The following is a 17,675-nucleotide window of genomic DNA, read 5'->3' as shown; positions in this document are numbered from 1 at the left end:
TTTAAAAAAAATAAAATAAAATAAAAAATTGTAACTTTATCCAAATGCTGCTAAAGTTACTATTTTGTCTAACCTGGCTACCAATTTAGTCAAGCTGGTTAGCAAGAATTTTTCTACCAAATGAGTCTTGTGTTTAGCAAAACAGCGTAGCTATAGAGCTATAGTTGGACAAAGCCTTAGTTTTCTATCAGTGAGTTTTATAGGCTATAGTGATATAACATTGATAAACCTAATATTATGGTACCTCCTGCCAACTTCTTCTCATTAATATGGCAAGTCCAGCCCTAAGACCCCTGGTTACTGTTTTTAAAGCATTTTCTTGACATTTTAATGCAAGCCACATGTCCAGAAATTAGGAGATGCTTTGCAATAGTATTAACTACAAAACTATATTATCCCCAGCTAAACTAAAAGCAGAAGCCTAATTTTTTAAACCAACCACATCATTCTCAAAAACTACATCTTGATTTTTTTTTTATAAAACATCTGTGGAGAGATCATTTGAGAAGGAAAAGCATTTCAATTCCATCACAAAAGCCCCAAATGGGAATAGCTCACAAAATTACAGAGCTTGATCACATTAATGCATATTTTGTGAATAAAACCAAAATGGCTCTTCTTTCAATTCTAGGGTTTAAAAAGAAAATGGATCCAGTTGTGTGTGTGTGTGTGTGTATGTGTGTGTGTGCACATGTGCCTGACATTGGAGTGCCTCTTTATGTGTGTGTAGCCCTAGAGTGTATTTAGATTTAAAATTAATAATATCTTTAATAAATAACAATAAGAATGTCATGTTTCTATAACTTAGCCATAATCTGGGAGGAGAAAATATTGTTTAATTGAAAAATATGTTTATTCATAGAAAACATTTGGTTTTAAGGCTTTTAGAAATAACACTTACTGCCCAGTTTGTGCCCAATATATCTTATTTAGCCTCATTGTGTATGGATCTTTATCTCTACAGTTGAGGAAACTAATGTTTACAGAATTCACCTGCCCAAGGTCATAGTTACAAAAGGAACTGAGGAATGAATCCAGTTGAATTTGATTTAATCTATATGCCCTACTGCCCTACCAGACTGGTTGTCATTCTTCTCAATGGTAGCTCTTAGAACTAAATTTTAGTATTTACATACTAATGATTCAGATCCCATAAGGTCTTTATGTAGGCTTGTTTAGATGTATTTGTAGCTATCTGTATTAGTATTTACATACTAATGATTCAGATCCCATAAGGTCTTTATGTAGGCTTGTTTAGATGTATTTGTAGGTATCTGTGTATAAAGATAAACATCCAAATAGATTAATGAATAGTTTGGGAAATTAGAAATTTAATAATGAGGATTTGGGTTATGAATATATGAGTTCAAATTATTTGAACTAAAATTTTTTGCCATCATCAAGGTCATATTAATTCTCACTGAGTGATACCATTTGCTTTTCCACAGGTAGAATTTTTCATTCATGTGGGAGAGTTTCACTTAGTATTTTCATAAATCATGTTTATCCTACTAGAAGAGGCAGCTTGGTGGGTGATGGTACCAGAAGAGACCAGCACAGGGAGTCAGGTGAATGTTCTAGTGGTCGTGTTTTGCCTGTCCAGCATGTGATGGAACAAAGGTCTTCATCTTATAAGAGCTCAGTTCCCTCAACTTCAGCATGAGAGGGTTGAACCAGAAGATTATTCTGCATATCAGAACCATACAGTGAACCTTGATGCATGAATTAACTAGCATTCTTCTTGAATGAATGTTCACATCTTTCAGGGAGGTTAAGTTGTAAATATTAGATTAACTAATATAATTACTGCAGTATTTTCCTGTGCTTGTTTTTTCAACTGATGTAACTAACTGATAAAAGGCAACAATATATTCATCTTTAAAAAACGAACTTTAAATGAGGTGTTACTTATTCGGCTGACCTTAAGTGGTGAATTGCTATTTCATAATCATTTATCATGGAAAATTTAGTGTTTTGAAACATGTCAATCTTTAGTTGTTATCTATATAGTTTGGGAGCTAAACATGAAAGGTAGATATTTCGCTCTTTTACCTTTCTACAACACGTTTATTCTACCTTCCACCTCTATGAATTTTAAATACAGTTACATGGTATTTTTTTGCTTTTGCATTTTTTTCTTCATACCAAACAAAAACTGAATGAAGATGACCTATCACAAACCAGTCATTAACTTTTGAATGTCATTCTGATTGCTGTATCTTTTGGTAGGTTGCAATAAGTATTTGCAAATTGCTACAATTTTACAAATGACAGATTATTTGGGGGGTTACTTTATGAGAACTACAAGTTTCTAAAACAAAACATGTCTTGATTTTTCTTTTCTAATTATTATTTCCATGGAAGTCAAGAACCTAGAGTCACAACTTTTGTTGCCCTCCTCCCTTTACACTAAGAAATTTCTTTCTTATATAATGGAGTTGCTGGCATTGAAGTGAGTAGAAAGTGGATAAAAGGAGGCTAATAACAAGATTTATTTTGAATGCTAAAGAGTTTTAATAGTACTTTTTCAAAACATGAATGGTTTTCATGATACATATCCAAAAGATTATAATGCCGGCTCTCAAGGTGCCATGAGTTTGATCTTCTGCATTACCAGTGATGTATGCTGAAGGAACAAATACCCATAAATATTAGTTTACTAACCATATCTGGGTGGGAGGTAAGTTTAAGTATAATTTAATGTTATTGTTTTATTGCTTGTGAATAAAAGAAAATGAACTACTTTTTCTTTCCATAACAACTGAACTTACTAGGAACACATACAAATGAATCATTAGCCTAATAAATTAGTTCCCTATAATTATCAAATATTAAATAAATATAAGCTGAAAGTTTCATTGTGACCTAAAATAATGGCTCTGTCAGTCCAAGAATGAATATTGAGAAAAATGACTCATGTCATTTGTCTATAAAGCATAGTATTTATAAGGAAAGAAGGGAGGAAGAAAGGGAGGGAGGGAGAGAGGGAGGGAGGAAAAGAGTACATTTTCTATTTGAAATCAGCCACATTCTTTTGTTTTCCATACAGATACCAGGAATCCTAGGGACACCAGAAATCTAGGAAATCTATCAAGTCCTACTTGGTTGTTTCCCCTTTTTTCTACCAACATTATCAAATCTTCATAAAAGTCAAAAGAGATAGATAAACGATCCAGAATTCCAAAATAGTATGTCTAAGTCCCTTAAAGCATAACAAATGCATAACTTTTTCTTATTGTGATGAGATATTTACCTCTAAGACATCTGATGGAAAAACAAGAAAGCAAAGGCTATGGAAATTGATATTAAGAAATAAGAATATTTTACTCAAGAAAGATCATATTTGACAATATGATCACTTATTTAATCCATCTTATAATTTACCAATTTAGCAAGAATATTTCACTCCACTGTTCTTTTTTTTTCCTCTATCATATTATCCAAATTGTCTTTATATTCAAAAATCCCCAAGTATAATTATATATGGGTTCATTCAAATTCAAAGCATCAACCTAAAAAATGCTTTTTTTGAATTGCCCTTGGGAAATAGAAGAGACACATGTCACTCCCAGAACCTTACCATACTGCAGATAGATGGAAGCTTGCAGTATGTCTACCATATACTTTAACAACTGACATTTTTTCTGGTTATTTCAGAAATTCAGTGGGACAAGTAGACTCTCAAATGACTACAGTATACATAAATATCAACATCTAAATCCCATTAAGGCAAATGGACTTATCAAGCATATGCAAAATATTCACAGTTCTTAGGTGATTGTAACTGGAAAAAAAAAAAAAAACACTAGAGATCATCCAGTACAAACTGCCTTATCCTACAAATGAGGAGTATAGGCCAGATACGCACTTTTATAAATTTTGTGCCTTTTTTTTCAAATCTTTAAAAGATGATAGAATCTTTTCAAGTATCTTGTTTTCAAATAGAGTTTAGGAAAACTTTTATGACTAAAAAAGGTCAGGCAATTATGTATTATATATCCTCTGGCATCTGTAAATTTATTTCAAAATTTCAGCAGATAAGGGAACATTTTATAATTAGATAATATAATATAATTAATTATAATATAATTAGATTATATAATATAAAATCCTAAAAGTTTAGGTGGTACGTTTATTTAGATTCTACCACTGACCAGGTCCTGAAACTCTCCAGTTTCAATTCATCTGTGAGAATGATGATAATTGTAGTAGCTAGGACTTAGTTTTCACTGGAATGTGATATACCACAGTCCACATACTTTGCCAAGCAACTGGCTAGCATTATTATTCTAAGCCAGTCAGTGAGGCTTTACACTTTTCATCTCCTTTCTTCTCTTTTCCCCAAGAAACTGAATTACAGCTCTTGTAAAGAAAATTTAAAAGGAATAAAATAATGGTGACAAAAGGAATCATAAGTTTGGTCCTAGCCAAGCCTTCTCAACCTTGGCACTAGAGACATTTTGAGCCGGTTAATTCTTGCTTCGGGGGCATGTGTGCAATGTTTAGCAGCGTCGCTGTCCTCTAGCCATTCGATGCAAGCAGTAGCCACCCATCCCTAGTTGTGATGGCCAAAATGTCTCCAGACATTGCCAAATGTCCCCTGGTGCAGGGTGGCAGTGGTGTGGCAAGGAGAGGGGAGGAATCAGTTGAGAACTATTGATCAAACGTGATCAATGATGAAGAAATTAGTTGTGGTGTCTTTAAAGTAATGCCAAAAAATAGGAGCTAGATCCCAGGAGTCCTGAGAGACAGCACACTGATTTCTCAAAAGAAAGCTTCCTTTTACACTGCTAACATTGCAAAGATTAAGACTCAGTATTAATGGAAAACAAGAGGAAAGCACAATTCTTCAACCCTTATTTTATTTCAAGCTGCTCTCTCAGAAAAAAATATCTTCAGCCTAAAACATTTTTAGAAAGAATTAAAGGACAGTAAGTGTGAAGATATTGTTAAAGGATAGTAGGAGACTCAGAATAAGGTCAGTTCTCCTGGATATTATGAAACATTAAGAGAGCTTGTAAATGAAACACAATTAATGAAACATAAATCATAACCTCAGAAGCAAAGAAGACTGGGCAACATTCCTGGAAAACTGGGGGAAAGAAATCGTCACAGTTTTAATGGCAACTTTGCAGCAACTAAGAACCTCACTGAATATTTAGCTTTGCACTAATTTTTTTAGGACCTAGAACAAATTATTAAAATATATTTTGAGAACACTTAGAAAGGAAGCAATAACCTGTAGGAGGCAAGATAAGCTCTCTATGAATTATGGTAAAAGGAATCTTGTTTTCTTAGAGGATACAGAAATCAGGTAAACACGGTGTCAGTAGTGTTTTTAGCAGGAGATTTGACCAGCTCTCGCAGTTTTTAATAATGCTATAATATGTTGAATTATGGTCTGGATATAATGGTATAATGAGATAGGTTTATAAGCTTTGACAAATTCCCATCTTAGGAGGCCCAGCCAATGGAGGAATGCTGAATAACCTAGATGCTAGGATAAGGGAACAAACATACTAGAAGAGTAAGCAAAACGACAGCTAGAGTAGTTGCGGGGGAGAAATTTGAGTCCAGAAATTCACCTATAGACACACAGAATGTGAGTGATAGCAGATATGAAAAAAGTCATAGATTCTATTTCATGGATCAGCAATATGATACAGGCCATCTCACCTATTGCAATGATAGATATTCATATCAACAGAATTCCAGTACCTAGAGCTTAAGACACGTTAACTTTACTCTAATATACCACATTCTTCAGGAATGAAATACACAAATTAGAACATGTCCAGAGACGAGTAACTAAGAAGGTGAAAAAAGTTAAAATTCTTCAGTATGACAAATGGTTGAAGTAACTACACATGGTTACCTGAGAAATAGGAGACTCGGAGAGGACAAGAGTGTTCTCTTTGTATACTTGAATGGATGTGAAGAGGGATTTGGACTTATGCAGTACAACTCCAATTAAAGCCAACAGGTGGAAGCTACAGGGAAAGGGTTTGTAATGCAACCAAAGACAGACTTTTCAAAGACTTGAGATACAAAGACTTCTTTGTCACTGGAGGCCTTGAATGTTTAAGCATCAGCATTTTGCCTCCAGGGAAGGGAATGTGGCCAGAAAATGGGTGCTAAGATTTGATGTCTAAGGATTCAGAACAAATAACTTTCTATAAGGGTCTTACAGCACACTACCACAGTGAAATGTTAATACACGTTCCATGAGAAAATAGCTTTTTTTTTTTTTTAATTTATTTGACAGAGATAGATCCCAAGTAGGCAGAGAGGCAGGCAGAGAGAGAGGAGGAAGTGGGTTCCCCGCTGAGCAGAGAGCCCGATGTGGGGCTCGATCCCAGGACCCTGAGATCTTGACCTGAGCCGAAGGCAGAGGCTTTAACCCACTGAGCCACCCAGGTGCCCCGAGAAAATAGCTCTTTACACAAATTTTCAGAAATGTTACATGTCTTATTTTGGTCATGGGGACTGATACTGTATATTAGCCTTGTAAAGGCTTTGAAAAACCCTGCTGTGTGTGTGTGTGTGTGTGTGTGTGTGTGTGCCACATTTACTTCATATATATGTATATTATATGTATATTATATTATATTACATATATATACACATGTATATATGTATATATTATATATAATACATATATTTAATATATAATATATATTAAAAGAAACCTATTTATACTATATATGTGTGTGTGTGTATATATATATATATACATATTTGCATTTTGTTTTTTAAGCTAAAGTTCTCAAACTTACATGAACACAGGCCCGGTGTTTCAAAGGATGTCTCCTAACATCTCACAGAATGGAGTTTTCACCAAGCAGTTTCAAAGTCCACTGTAGACCATAAGTGCTAGTTAGGCACAAATATTTTCAATCTTCAATGTCTTACTAGAATAAATGGCAACATCCTTTTATCCCAGGTATTAACCAGGATTCTAAAATTGATCATTGATCTCTTAGTCTCACTCATTTAAAATGTATGGCCTAAATACAAACAAGATACTGAAACTTGCTTTAGTTTGAAGTCGAACAGGTTGTGTTTTGTTTGGTTTTCACTTTTGTTTTGCTTTGTTTTGAAATTTACCACTTTCTGGTTACAATCCTAAAGGGGAAAAATGTCTATGTAGCTTTGGAATATGTTTTCACTGATGTAAACCACACATTGCTAAGAATAAGTCTCATAATTGGCACATTCTTCTGTTTTGAATAAAATGACTTTGAGGAAAATAGGTTTCTTTTAAAAATCATCTATACTCAACAGTGAGATACATTCCAAAGAAGCTGAACAATTACAGTCTTTCTTGTGAAAGAACACGGGACTAGAAGTCTGGGCTCTGGGGCCAGGCTGCCAAAAACCAGCTATGTGAGCTTGGCATCCCACTCCAGTCTTTGCACAGGAGATCTTCCCAAGCAAGACATCCCTGATCTCTTTCATCCGATAACAAATTAGGGCTCCTTTCTGGTTTTGACTGATCAACCCCATTCAGACACTGGGGACTAGTTTCTCCTAGTGAACAACAAAAGTAACCACCAAAGCTTCTTTTCATGAAAGAAAAGATTAATTATACTGAACAAAATAAGCACATATTAAGAGGAGGAGGAAGCATATGACACAGTGAGTCAGGATCCTTTGGAACTACCAGATTATTTCACTTCTCCTTGAATTCTCCTTTACCGAAGTTTGACCACGTGTCATGCTCTAGATCTCAATATGTCTATTTAGGCAAGGGAGCTTAGAAAAAAAGGATGAGTTCTATATCTTTGAAGCAAATGGAGAGTTTTATCTATTAGGCATCAACTCTAGGTTTTTTGTGTGGCTTTGTTTTTATGCTTCTATAATAATGAAATTTTGAAGCCTATTGCTGGCTGAAACTCTGATCAGCTTCAAAAGTACCCAACTCTGTTATTGGTTTCATTTGCAACTTTGAATGCATCACAAATAGGGAAGAGAAAACAAAAGTAGAAAAAAAGTGGCTGCAAAAAAACAAAAATAAGAATATTGAACTATCTTTCTTTGACCAGTACTCAGGCATGTCATTTTACCTCTCAAGACCTCTGTTTCCTTCCATAGAATGATGACATTGGTTAAAAAAAAGACAAAATAACTATCTTTTAAATTCCCTTTGGAGGTAGGAAACCCACTCCCATCATTGTGTGGATAGAGAGCAAAAATGCCTCAAATCAGCTTCAGTTTAATCTAAAAATTTTACAAAATTTTATTGTTCAAAATAAGCTAAAAAATAGCTCAAGAGGATTTGTTAGTTGACTTCCTGGAAAAAAATAACAGTTCAAAAAACTTTTGACAAAATTGGAAAACTGATGGTAGATTAAAATAGTTATCAATGTCAAATGTCAAACTCTCTGAAATGTGTATGTATGGTCATGTTGGGAAAGAATCCGAGACTCAGGAAAGAGAAAGGAGTTACAGGTTTCCAAAGGAGATATCTCGACAAGCAAGCAGGTTTGGCACCACTCCATGGGTACCAAAAATATACAATGTGATTCAGTGGACCAGAGAAAACAATTTACTACTCATGGTACTGCAGACTGCAGGAGCATCAGCGGGGGAGCCCTGGTTCCCTGTCCCTGTGTCCCATGGTACAACACAATGGGCCCAGATTGTCAGTATGCACACAGTGGATTGCACCCAGCTGAAGAGCCCAGAGCTAGGAGTTCAGCACCTTTTGTAGCAGGGAGTAAGCAAACCAATCCTCTTTCCTAGGAGCAAGCAATCACAAAATGGCCATGCTGTGGTCCTCACGCAGTCAGGCAGCAAAAGTTCTTAATTGACTATGTGACCATAGGAAGAACTCAGAGTCAGAAGATAGACCTTGCAACACAACTCAGTCAGCAAGAATGTGTAAGGATGCTTGGAGAACGATCCTTCCCAATAACTCACCTGTCAGCTCAACATATTTTTGGCTGAAATCAATTTTCAGATGTCATCTATAGCAATTTGGATTAGACATATTGATGGGGGCTAGAACCCAAATCTGTTCGGTTTATTTCAATCTATAATTGATTAGACTTATTATCCACAGAATCACATCCCAGGATGAAGTTAATCTATAGTATTAACCTCAGTCATCACTCTAGGATCTATATTCAACTGAATAAGTCCCAGAAAGGGCTAATAGGTCTTATTTCTGATAACCATTTAGCTTTCTTTCTTAGAGTATATCTAAGTTGTACTACCATAGTGTTAATATTAATTCAAACACAACAAAGTAATTCAATCATACCAACAAGAATGCAGTCTAAGGCCAATCGATGATCCATTTACAATCAGAGAGTTTAGCCTGATCTGCTGATCTCCTATGGCTTGTTCCATCTCATTGGCTATGGTAGCTAAAATAAAGGAAATGTTCTTGACTGTCTCTACAGTGTGGAATTGGATGGTGTGGGACAATTTTCACACTGCTACATGAAGACAGGAATCTACATATCCCTCAGGTCAGACAGCATTGGACAGCCCTCTTTATCTGGAGGCCTAACAAAGGGAATGTGATCCAAGGATGGTGTCATTGCCAATAATTGCAGGAGACAAAGAAGAGTTAACCAGTAGCCCCCACCATGTCCAGTAGAAAGAAATCCTGTGGCCCATTCTTTCCACATACAAACATATAACTGATGGGACAGGTTACTTTAGTTCAGAATTTGTCGTAAATTTGTTTTGGATCACCATTACATTAATCTGGATAATCCATATGGGCAAGGTCATCAAGTAATTACAGACTTGATAGCCATACATGGCTTAACCCAAGAGCACTCGGGTGTCAGGAAAAGCAAATTAATTGGTATGACCCTGACTAAAACAAGATCACATCTATCTGTGCATTTGTACATGGGCAAGGGGCTTCACATTTGGGAGTTTTCTTTGATAACATTAGACACAGTAGAGTCCCTCATGGCCAGCCAAACACTTATGAGTTTTCCTTATCCCACAACACATAGACCTACTCTGCAGTTGGTCAAGTTGTCAGTCAGAGATGCTTCTTGTCTCAATGAACCATGTGATTATTTTTCCAGGTTGTAGAGCTAGTATTTAGAGACAAAGAGTGGGTTCATTATTTGCCTCTCCCAGCACCTCCAACATTTAAGGAGTTCCTTCCCCAACTCAAGTAGGTAATGGTATCAAGGAGGCATGCAGAGGCTTTCCCCATGGAGGCTGCCTCCTCCTATGGAGCTTTAAAGGGCCCCAGGGCTGGGATGCTGGAACAACCTCCCAGGTTATGGGCTGCTTAGGTACTCAGTCAAATTTGTCAGATTTTCTGATTAACTTCCAGTCTCAACAAATACATACACTGATAAGGTACATATTATCTCCAATGCCTGAATAGTGCAATTGTGAGACTGCCTTTCTGAAAGCAGAGAGCCATAGTTCTCTTCTCTTTACTGTCTTCACGATCTGCTTCTGAGTTGTAGCCCACATTGCTCCCCAAATTTTGATTTGGATGGTTGGTCTCTGTATCTTACCAGAATGTTAATTCTGATTAACAAGCTGTTAACAAGCTTTCCTGGGCCTTCATATGAGTTAGCATCTGCTAACTTTATTAGGGCTTATCAAGATAATATCTTCGATGTAGTAGGACCATGTCACCAACAAAAAGAGAGGGTTTGTTCTGTGTGTCAACCTACCTATTGGTGGCAAATAGCAGAAAGGTTCAAGTGTTACTACTGCAGCCCAATATGTTCTGGGGGCTCAGCCAGGTGAGGGATTTGGACCTTCCAGGGGCTAAAGCAGTTGAGAAAAAGACATGACCACAGTCCAGGATAGCATAGCAGGTGCCATTATGGGCAATTGCTTCAGTCCCAGTCACAGTGGCTGGAGTAGCCAGGACGTAGGGCACCAGCTGAATTCAGTTGGCAATTATCCTGCATAAGCCTCCAGATTGCCTTAGCTTTTTCACCAGGGACACAGAACTATTATATTAAGATATGGTGTTGTTCATAAGCAGTATTACATTTAAACTGTGATTTCCTCTCCTTCTCATGGAATTCAAAATCAGGTCTTTTATAGACCATGGAAGGGAAACTGAAGTGGAGGTGTGATCTGTTGTGCACGCATCTCCCTCATCACCCACCTACAAGAGGCTCTTCCAAATCAGGAACATCTCCCTTGGACGTTATGAGCCTACACAGAACAAGCATGTAAATTATCGATGCCAATTATACATTCAGTCTTGGGAGCAACAAAAATGGTGCATGACAAGAATCCAAACAGTCATTTCTTTTCTCATTTTATTCTGTTTCAAATCTGGCTAATTGAATGTGTAGTCCTCACCTCTCAAGAGAACCTAGCATGTTAGTCTTTCAGGCACAGATATTATATATATATATATATATATATATATATATATATATATATATATACACACACACACATACATATATATATATATCTTTATATTCATTTTATATTCATTTATATATGTGTGTGTGTGTGTGTGTGTGTGTGTGTGTGTGTGTATTCACTCCCCCTTACCTTTCTCCCCTACCCCATTCTGACCTTCTAAGGGTATAAGGCCTCTGATCCGTGCTGTAAATGAAAATACCTTACCTCATCCCTTATCTTTAAAGGTTTTCAAAGTATGATACAGAAATGGGGGTCAGGCAATAGGGATTCCAAAGAAGATATTTTCCCTAAGACAGCCACATGGCTTCCTAGTTCCTCATTAGAGGGATATTAGTCTTCACAAAAGAATCTGGTTCTATGGAGGCACACAGAGTTTTATTTGTAATGAACTACTAACTGCCCCATTGGGGCCTATTGTGTAGACTTTGAGGACATTGGATGGTCCCATCTTGGCCTTTGTCTTAGATTGCAGAGAATGCCTGGTTTAGAGAGTTCCATCTTTATCATGGGTATTTAATGGCCCTTAGCAAGCACAGCTTCCAACACAAGCTCTCCCACCAAAAAAAGTAGTAGAATGCTACCACCTTGTAGCAAAGGGGATAATCTTAGAAGTGAACCAGCCATTCTCTGGATGTGGGATCATAATCAAGCTGTCTTTTCATTCAGGATAGAACAAGTCTAGAGCAGCCTCAGCCTTTGAGTGGCTTTTTCCATAGGGTTTCATGGGATTTTATTGGCCTCAAGAAAGTCTCCTTGTTCATTAAGACTATAACCTCCCTAACTCCTTCATCAGTCACATGTCTAACAGTTCCTTGACCTATTGATCAAAGCACTCCTGGATATCTCTCTTTTCCCTCTCACCTATGGATCTATGCCTTAGTATTCATTATAGAGGCGTTTGCCCTCTAGTTGTTTCTAGTCTTGACTTAAAACTGGTGAAGTTGTGCTTTCTTCCCTTGTGGGGCTCAGAGTGTTCTCTTAGCCTCCTAGTCCATAGAAGAGCAAGCAACAACCATGGCACCATTTGGGCAATTGGTTAGACTTTAACCCTCATCACTCAGCCCCCATCTACTGACTTGTGTCGTGTTCATCAATAGCGAGGACAGGAATGGATGGCTCTTTCTGTAGCACATTTGCCGGAACATTTCCTACCACATCCCAAGGACTTAAGGATTTCTTCATATTCTCAAACCCAGTCCATGAGCCCTTGCCTTTTTTCTTCCAAAAAGTCATTGTCTATCTTGACGTCCTGCTCATGGTGCCAGTTTGGGAAGAACCTCTTAGAAGATGGCTAGAAGTAACCAGATTCCAAAGGAGTAAACCAAGTAAGCAAGCAAGCAGGCTGTTTTGCCACAACTACTTAGGGGCCAAATGTAGACCAAAGTCAACAGTTTAGTACTCACAGCACAACAACAGCAGGAACTTAAGCATAGCAGCGCATCTTCTGCCCCCAAATCCCACTGGGCAGTGTGATGGGACCTAATGGCGGTTGCACACACAATGGGTTGTGTCACAGTTAAGGAACCCAGAGCTAAAGTCCCAGCCCTTTGGGGGGCAAGCAATAAACAAACCTCCCTAGGAACAGGCACTTCCCACAGTGATCAATGTTGTGGTCACCCTGGCCTACCTACTTGCTCATGTGACCACCTGCAGAAACTATTCCAGGCCAGAGGAGGGTTAAGCCCTGCCGTTTGGCACAGTCAGCAAGGATGTGCAGGAAACCCAGAGTTCATGGTAGACTGCCTCTCCAAATGACGATTCTGATCTTTCTATTCCTCATTCTTGGGAAATATATATTGAAATCTGTAGTGACAAAAAGTCAGCTGAGTATTAAATAGTTCAGAGAGATAATGTGTGTGCATGCGTGTGTGTGTGTGTGTAGAAGAAGAGCAAAAAAAAAAAAAGGAACAGAAAGCAAATGATTAAACAAATGGGATAAAATGTTAATAGCAGGTGAGTCTGGGTAAAGTGTACATAAATATTTTTATGCTATTCTCATTCTTGCACTTTTCCTGAAGCGTGAAATTTACCAAAATAAAGTTAAAGGAAAAACCCTCCCTTTATACTGACTCTATAAACACCTCCTTTCCTTCTCACCAAAGAATACATTAACAATGACAGCAGAGATTACGTGTTAATTACAAAATGTATTTCTTTGCCACAATTATCTTCCCATATTTGAAATTACCAAACCACATTTTTATGTGTGTGAACAAATGTCATGTTATTGCTCAATGTATATGCCAGCTTTACAGTGGAAGTGGGGGTGGCAAAATCCCTGAACGTCAAATTGGTTGCTTCAGGAAAAAATAATCCATTAATTTTGAGAGCTGAATGAAAAATAAAAATGTCTTCATCTAGAAATGAAGAACATGAAAGGTATTGCAAAAAGAGACACTGCTATTCTTTTGAAATTTTTGTCAAGTCATGAATAATTTGAGGATAAAAAAGGAGAAAGAGAGTCCAGAACAGAGGGAGATAAGGGATTTGGATTCAAAATGTATTTTTTCAAGGAAGCCAATATCAATAATATCTCTTTGATGACTAGTGTATAATTCTTATTCATTAGTGTGTACAAATGCAATAGCATACTCATAATGATCCAAGAGATTATTCGTAATGACCCAAGAGATTAATTAATGTCTTGACATTTAGGAAAAGCTCTGAAGGTTACAAGCGAAAGTATACTGAGGGCCCTCAGGACAGTTCTGACCCACAGAAGATGCCTGATAAATGTGCACAGCAACCCAATTTGAAATGCTCACTATCTTTGCTCTTTCCTCTTTCAGCTAGAAAATCTGGAAGCAGAAACTGCTCCATTGCCCTAGGTGGGTCTTATGCCATCAGACCCTCACTGAGCTTAGAAGCCACCATCTATGTGGAAGCAGGTCACTGCAAGAACCTGTGGGAGACTCTAGTTTCCTAGGAAAGTGCCTGCTCCTGAGTCATCAAAACTCGATCTTCTGAGCACTCCACTCTACACATGTGAAGGACATCTCAACTAAGTCAGTTGCTGGGAAGGAAGGACCATGCCACACTAAAAAGTCCAGCTTGTGTACATAATCATGAGGAAGATGTCCAATGGGACCAAAACGCACCGTGGTATGTGAATTGAGGTCATCATGGAAGATGGCCCTTCTGTATGTAATATTTTGTTTTCAAGAAAATATTTATGACCTCATCAAACAAAAACCATCAGTTGTTAAATTTAGCATGGTGACATGTAAAGTAAGTGCTACCTCTGATCAAAGGAACTTGTGTGGAAAGCTCAAGACTTTATCTAGTTTTCTGTAAGGAATACTTTCTTCTATCTTTTACCTTTAATATTGGTTAAGACATCATTTCCACCTTCGTTTCTTTGTTTTGTATTCTTCTAAAGAATAACATCTCCTACCTAGCTCCATAATTTTGAGGAAGAAATTAGCATGAAATGTAATCTGAAACACAACAATGTGTCAGCTGCAGAAAGGTTGACTCTTGTGCATTTCGGGGCACTTCCCAAGAGTCCATGGGAGATTTTCCATTCTTAGGCTTTCAGTTGTTTGCTCCCTAATTTTAACTGTGAGGATCCCTTCTTTTATCTAAGTATTCATAAAAGGTAATTGGGATTAATGAGCTCATCACTTCATCTGGGGAGGAAGTCAAGTTTTAAAATGTACTTATTCTTCATTTCTCAGTAGTTTCTCCATACTGCATGCTCCTTTTGTATATTATCTTATCTTTTTTTAATTCTGTGATAAAATGACATTCTAAGTCTTTTTAAAAATTTGTATCCAATAAGCTTAATCTCAAAACAGAGAGACTCAAATGATCATAGATAAAAATGGTTAATCTTCTTTTCAATCCTGTGGAGTTACTTGGACCTGAAATATTAACAATGACCCAAGAATATTTTCCTGAAGATTGTACTTATATAATGTCATCACCAACATGTTGGTCTTTTTGATCTTTGCTAAATGTCAAGATTTCCTTTGTAAAATGTCAGTCTTCGAAGCAATTTCTGTAAGACAATTCTCCTCTTTGACTGGTTTTCTTTGCTATAAAATACAGTAGAGATTTGGCAATCACCCATTTTTATTTGATCTATGTAGACAGTCAAGTCAGATGGCCTATGCAAAAAAAAAGTCCTCCACTTTGAACTTTTGTCTGGGTTGATTAAATGAGTCGTGTACATTGTAGTTATCTATGAAGATATAGTACATGACAGGGTGCCAATTTCCCTTATAAAAAAGTATTTCTAAGTCTACAAGCTGCCAGTAGATTCAATATTAAAAGTTATATCTGTTCCTCAATATAATAAGACACAAATATGTACTGGACATCCAGATCAAATATCCAAGACATCTTGGACCAGAATAACTAAATTTACTGTCTCCGATCTAGCTAGCTGTCATTTTGTGGACCCAACACATGTATCCATTGGATGAGAAGAAAAAGAAAAAAAAAAAAAAAGATAATATTCTATCTTGAATCTTGAATATTGAAATCTTACATTTGCCTCTAATAATCTCTGTTTCTCAAATATTATGTCCCAGAAATGATATGTATTATTTTTATTTTTTTTCTGATCAAAGTAATTTAAGCCAGAGCCTTAAAACATTTTAGATTGTTAAATAAATGCATTTGTGTGTAAATACATATATGCATATGGGCACTATTAGAGCTTCCACAGGTAAAAGGATAATTCAAATGAAACACAATGAAGGAGAATGAAATATCTGTATGTCAGTCACTGGGGAGGAAAATTCTTCCCTTTAATGGGCTGTCATAACATCAGTTCTCTCGAGAGATGACGTAGTACTGCTTCCGCTCATAAGGATGTTTCTCAACAATCATTTCTGCCTAATGACCAGCTCTTAGTTAAACATTCTGAAGTAAATAATAAATATGCTTTTCAATGTTTTTCATTCAAAACCATTGTCACAAAACTTACAAGAACTGCCTTGATATTCCATGGCAAATGGGGATGTGTCAGCCCTGATTCAGTTGGTGGAGCTAAAGTTCCTTATGAAATCTGCATATAAAGAAAATGTAATGTTCTGCTTTGTTCTTCCTTCTCATTTCACCTTCCCATCCTTACAGATAGGATTTCTTCTGGTTTGGCCTTCTTCCAGTGAAGCAGACTATAGATGTAAACTAAGGGGAAAGCATAGTAGCCTTAACTTCTCAGTATCTCTGTGAACCCCACATATCCCTACTATAGCTGTGCATTTACAGCCACAAATACGATCCTTTTCATAGAAGTATCCATGAATGGGAAATGGGTGTCTTCAGGAATCCTTGCTGCCATTACAAAAGCACCGAGATTTTTGCCTACATTTTCAACATATTTCTTTTCTCATGAGCCATATTCCTTCAATGAGGGGAGGGATGGGAACAAACACCAACCTTCATCAGTGCCTTGGCCTAACCACTGTACTTTCCCTGGTAGAAGATGCTTCAGGATCATAGTGACAGAATACAGCCTTCAGATTATATTTAAGACCACTGCCATTGGGACATTAGAGCCTAAAGTGACAAGCCAATTAAAGGGTTTAGCTTTGTGGCATTTAGCCAGGAGGCAGTTGAAGTTAATTAATAATAATTTCAACCCAGTCATTGTTCACCACTAAACTCAAACTAAAACCACAGGGAGGTATGTGCATTGCTAACTGTTCAAAAGTAAGCAAAACCAAATGGCAAAAGCTTAGTGCATCATGGTGTGTGGTAAATATTCAAGCTCTTGTCATGTAATGTCTTGGCGTTTTTTAAAGGAGTCAGCACATAAGTCAAGTTCAGTTTGATTTACCTAATATTATTGTGTCCTACACACTTGAGTTACAAATGTAAAGACCATTGACACTGAGGTTTTAAGGTTATGAACAGTGGATTGAGGGTGGACTGAAAGTGCATCCTGTAACCAGGTACTTTTGAAATAAGATCGAATAGCTGCATATACATTTTAAGAGAATTTTAAAGCCTCAGAAAAAATTAAAATTGAATATATCAACCTTTGAAATATATCAGTCTTGACTCAAATATATGAAAAGATGATTCTAGACCCTTGGCACATATTCAGAGAGAGATCAATTTTTCTGGGGCTTTCCCCATCACATACATTTTCAACTCACTTTGCATTTCCTATAACCTTGTATGAAGTGAGAATTTTAAAATCTGCACTTGAAATTGCACGTAAACTTTACAATGTTACAGAGGAAATTGGGATAATTACTTATTCCTCTCCTCTTTGAGAGGGGTTCACGTTTGCATTTCAAAGCCAACCCACCTGGAAACTAGTGCTTAGGGTTCTAATGTCC

General features: G+C 36.9%; 1 protein-coding gene across 1 annotated transcript in view; it reads left to right on the top strand.

Moving 5' to 3' along the window:
• The window catches only part of OPRM1 (opioid receptor mu 1), a 70,754-nt gene extending 56,504 nt beyond the window's left edge, over positions 1-14,250 (top strand). Inside the window, exon 4 of the mRNA XM_046006858.1 lies at positions 14,169-14,250. Within this exon, the coding sequence (XP_045862814.1) occupies positions 14,169-14,207 (39 nt within the window). The 3' untranslated portion in view covers positions 14,208-14,250. The remainder of the gene's footprint in view (positions 1-14,168) is intronic.
• Positions 14,251-17,675: the final 3,425 nt, after the last annotated feature.

Source organism: Meles meles, chromosome 5 (genome assembly GCF_922984935.1).
Source record: "Meles meles chromosome 5, mMelMel3.1 paternal haplotype, whole genome shotgun sequence".
Lineage (NCBI taxonomy): Eukaryota > Metazoa > Chordata > Mammalia > Carnivora > Mustelidae > Meles > Meles meles.
The sequence above is the reverse complement of the archived record's forward strand: the minus strand, read 5'-3'. Positions and strand labels throughout refer to the sequence as shown.